The sequence below is a fragment of the Salvelinus namaycush genome, chromosome 38, assembly GCF_016432855.1.
Source record: "Salvelinus namaycush isolate Seneca chromosome 38, SaNama_1.0, whole genome shotgun sequence".
Classification (NCBI taxonomy): Eukaryota; Metazoa; Chordata; class Actinopteri; order Salmoniformes; family Salmonidae; genus Salvelinus; species Salvelinus namaycush.
The window spans coordinates 14,167,052-14,170,580 of NC_052344.1; the positions used below are offsets into that span (position 1 = coordinate 14,167,052).

General features: G+C 39.2%; 1 protein-coding gene across 2 annotated transcripts; it reads left to right on the forward strand.

The window, feature by feature from the left end:
• The first annotated feature begins 2,138 nt into the window (after positions 1-2,138).
• LOC120032346 (4-galactosyl-N-acetylglucosaminide 3-alpha-L-fucosyltransferase 9-like) lies at positions 2,139-3,290 on the forward strand. 2 transcript variants are annotated; one of them, XM_038978397.1, is made up of 2 exons: positions 2,142-2,298; positions 2,368-3,290. In XM_038978397.1, the coding sequence occupies exons 1-2, from the start codon at positions 2,142-2,144 to the stop codon at positions 3,288-3,290; spliced, it is 1,080 nt and encodes a 359-aa protein (XP_038834325.1). The 2 variants fall into 2 exon arrangements, with proteins under 2 accessions (XP_038834326.1, XP_038834325.1); XM_038978398.1 differs by having other exon boundaries at positions 2,139-3,290.
• The last annotated feature ends 239 nt before the right edge of the window (positions 3,291-3,529 follow it).

Consider the following 3,529-nt stretch of genomic DNA (forward strand, 5'->3'; position numbering starts at 1 on the left):
CCTACAGTGAAGCATGGTGGCAGCATCATGCTGTGGAGATGTTTTTTCAGCGGCAGGGACTGGGAGACTAGTCAGGATCAAGGGAAAGATGAACAGAGCAAAGTACAGAGAGATCCTGGATGAAAACCTGCTTCAGAGCGCTCAGGAGGACAACGAACCAAAGCACACAGCCAAGACAATGCAGGAGAGGCTTCGGGACAAGTCTCTGAATGTCCTTGAGTGGCCCAGCCAGAGCCCGGACTTGAACCCGATCAAACATCTCTGGAGAGACTGTGCAGCAACGTTCCCCATCCAACCTGACAGAGCTTGAAAGGATCTTCAGAGAAGAATGGGAGCTTGTAGCGTCATACCCAAGACTCAATGCTGTAATCGCTGCCAAAGGTGCTTCAAAAAAGTACTGATTAAAGGGTACTTATGTAAATGTGATATTTCAGTTGTTGTTTTTTTAATAAATTAGCAACAATTTATAAAAAGCTGTTTTTGCTTTGTCATTATGGGATATTGTGTGTAGATTGATAAAAAAAAAAAAGATTGAATTTTAGAATAAGGCTGTAATGTAACAAAATGTGGAAAAAGTAAAGGGGTCTGAATACTTTCCGAAGGCACCGTATATGGAAACTGTTTCGTTCCAAGAATAAGGGGTTAAATACATGTAAAAGAAAAAAAAGAAAAATCTGATCTTTCTTATATCTCTCAGATACTTCAGAACACTTTCTTTTGGAGTTTTTCGGGACTCTCTCTTCCACTTAGTGAATCTGTTATTATTTGTATGGGCTAATAGCAGTAAGGCCAAATAAAATATATATATATATTTTAATATATTTTTTTACATATTTTTTTATTTTAATATTTTTTTTTATACTTCAAGAGGTCTTCTAAATTAAATTCTAAACCAAATAGCTAAATGATCCTTGGTATGACCTTCTTAAAACAATTCCATATACAGTAAATTAGTAGATTAGAGTCACGTTTGTGTCAGCCAGCACTGGGGCAAAAGTGTGCCACCAATCATCAGGTCCCTGAGGACTGCAGTTGTCCATCCCTGTTGTACACTGTTTGCTGTACATACTGTATACATCGTCATACAGGATAATCACTGTCCTCATGCATGCTGAATTTATCAACAGCACTGAACGACACCTGATGTTAGCCTTAGTTTCACTAGTGATGCATTTGACATTATTTGTTCCCTGGTGTATTGTCATATAAGATAGTTCATGTGCTTGCTGAAATGAATTAATGTCACCAGCTCTAGCGCTCAACGCTAGAAAATCCTGACCTCCTTGGACCCCCTTCGGCCATCCTTTGAAAGTCAACATTATAACAGTCTAATGAATACATTTAATATATCCTATCATTTAATTGTGTTTATGAAGGTCTTAGGTAACATTAGAATATTGAAGAAAATGTATATGAAAGGACACAATAGCATTTTCATTTGTTTATGTAACTGCAGGCTATACGTGCAAATGAAAAAAAAAACACAATTCAAGTGTTAAAATCAATTAAATAAACACTGTCACAAAGATAATTAATTTGTTAAAGACAGGTCTTAATGAACATCATGAATTTAAGAAAATGCATTTCAAAAGAACAGAATGGCATATTTTCTATTTAAATATATTACTGTTCTTTGAGTGTTGAGTTCACGTGGGGAGTGCATGGATGGGATCACTGTAATTCAGAGGTGTTGGGTTAAATGCAGAACACATTTTGGTTGAGTCATTCCGTTGTAGGTATCCCCCTTTCCCATTAATTGTGCCAAAAAGTTTTATCTTCAAATATATAGTAGCTCAAGGGGTCATTTTAAGAGTTGTATGGCAAGGACAAGTGATTTGGAATGACATAATCTGCTCTTTCTGACACAATATAGACATCAAAACGTCTTACCTGCTTGTGATTTGTAGGAGAATTTGAAAAGTAACTTTTTTTATAACACAAATTATTTTTGTCACATTAAGATTACAATATAAATTCTATATAATACATTCAATCAATCTTTCTATTTAACTACTTTTTCAGCTATAACCAGTCACTACCATTATTATAATGTATTTCACATCCATAAATACTTTTCTAGTTGTTGTTGATATTCTAGAGTGGTTTTAATTGGTCTCTTTTCTCTTTCAAAGGGTCAAGGTATGTCCACTCCGGCTTCCCAGGGGGTTCTACGGCCTGTTCTGATTGGCTGTTTTTTTATGGCGTGCTTCGTGGAAATATTCTTAATTTACTACAAACCCCAGATCAAGTTCCGTTCATGCCCAACTGACCAGGCATCCCACGAGGGGAAGGCTGGTTGTTCTCCTTGCCCTCAAGTAAGTATGGCAGGGAACCACACAGGGCAAAAAACACACCATGCCCAGACAGCCATTCTGGCCGATGATGACGGAGACACAGACACTATCATTTTGATCTGGATGTGGCCATTTGGTCAGGCCTTTGACATAGACTCTTGTGCCTACTTTAACATCAAAGGCTGTCACCTAACAGTGGATAAAAACCTTTACAGCAAGGCGCACGGTGTCATCTTCCACCATAGAGACATCCATGGAGACCTGAAGAACATGCCCCAAGAGCAACGTCCATGGTTCCAGAAATGGGTGTGGTGGAATGGAGAATCACCGGCTAATACAAACAGGATCCCTGGTGTTGACCACTTGTTCAATTTGACTGCGAGTTATCGACTGGATTCTGATATCAGGGTTCCATATGGGTCACTTGTTGAGGTAACCAGTGAGGATAAAATCTTTGAGCTGCCCAAGAAGGACAAATTAGTCTGCTGGGTAGTGAGCAACTGGAACCCAAACTACAAGAGGGTACAGGTGTTCAACGAGCTCAGTAGGCATGTCAAAGTAGAGGCCTATGGGAGACATTTTAGTAGATACCTAGAAAACGAAGACTACTCAAAGACGCTGTCCAACTGTAAATTCTACCTAGCGTTTGAAAACTCCATCTACAAAGACTATGCTACAGAGAAGCTGTTCAATGCTATGAAGTTGGGAGCAGTGCCCGTTGTTCTAGGTCCATCCAGGGACAACTACGAGCAATTTATCCCAAGGGACTCTTTCATCCATGTGAATGATTTCTCCTCTACAGAGGAGCTGGCAAAGACGCTTCTCTTTTTCCACCCGAACGAGGAAGAATACATGAGGTACTTCACCTGGCGAAAGAACTTTAAAGTTCAACAAGGGTATTTTGGACTTGAGCACGCCTGTCGCTCATGTGATTACATTAGAAGATATAAAGGATACAGAACTATTCATAATCTAAATAAATGTTTTTGGGGCTAAGTGACTCATTTGTAGTGGGACATTTCCATGTAAAAGGACCCATAAGCACCAACCTGTGCAGTACAAACACACCTCATTCAACTCATTGAGGGATTGATGATTAGTTGACAAGTTGAATCAGGTGTGTTTGTCCAGGGTTACAATAAAAATGTGTACTGTTGGGGGTACTGGAGGACCAGGGTCGAGAATCACTGACTTAAAACACAAGGCCAAATCTATATCCATTGGAGTTTCTTACC

Excerpts from the sequence above, each read along its gene's own strand:
- LOC120032346 (XM_038978398.1), top strand. The coding sequence starts at position 2,142 with ATGTCCACTCCGGCTTCCCAGGGGGTTCTACGGCCTGTTCTGATTGGC.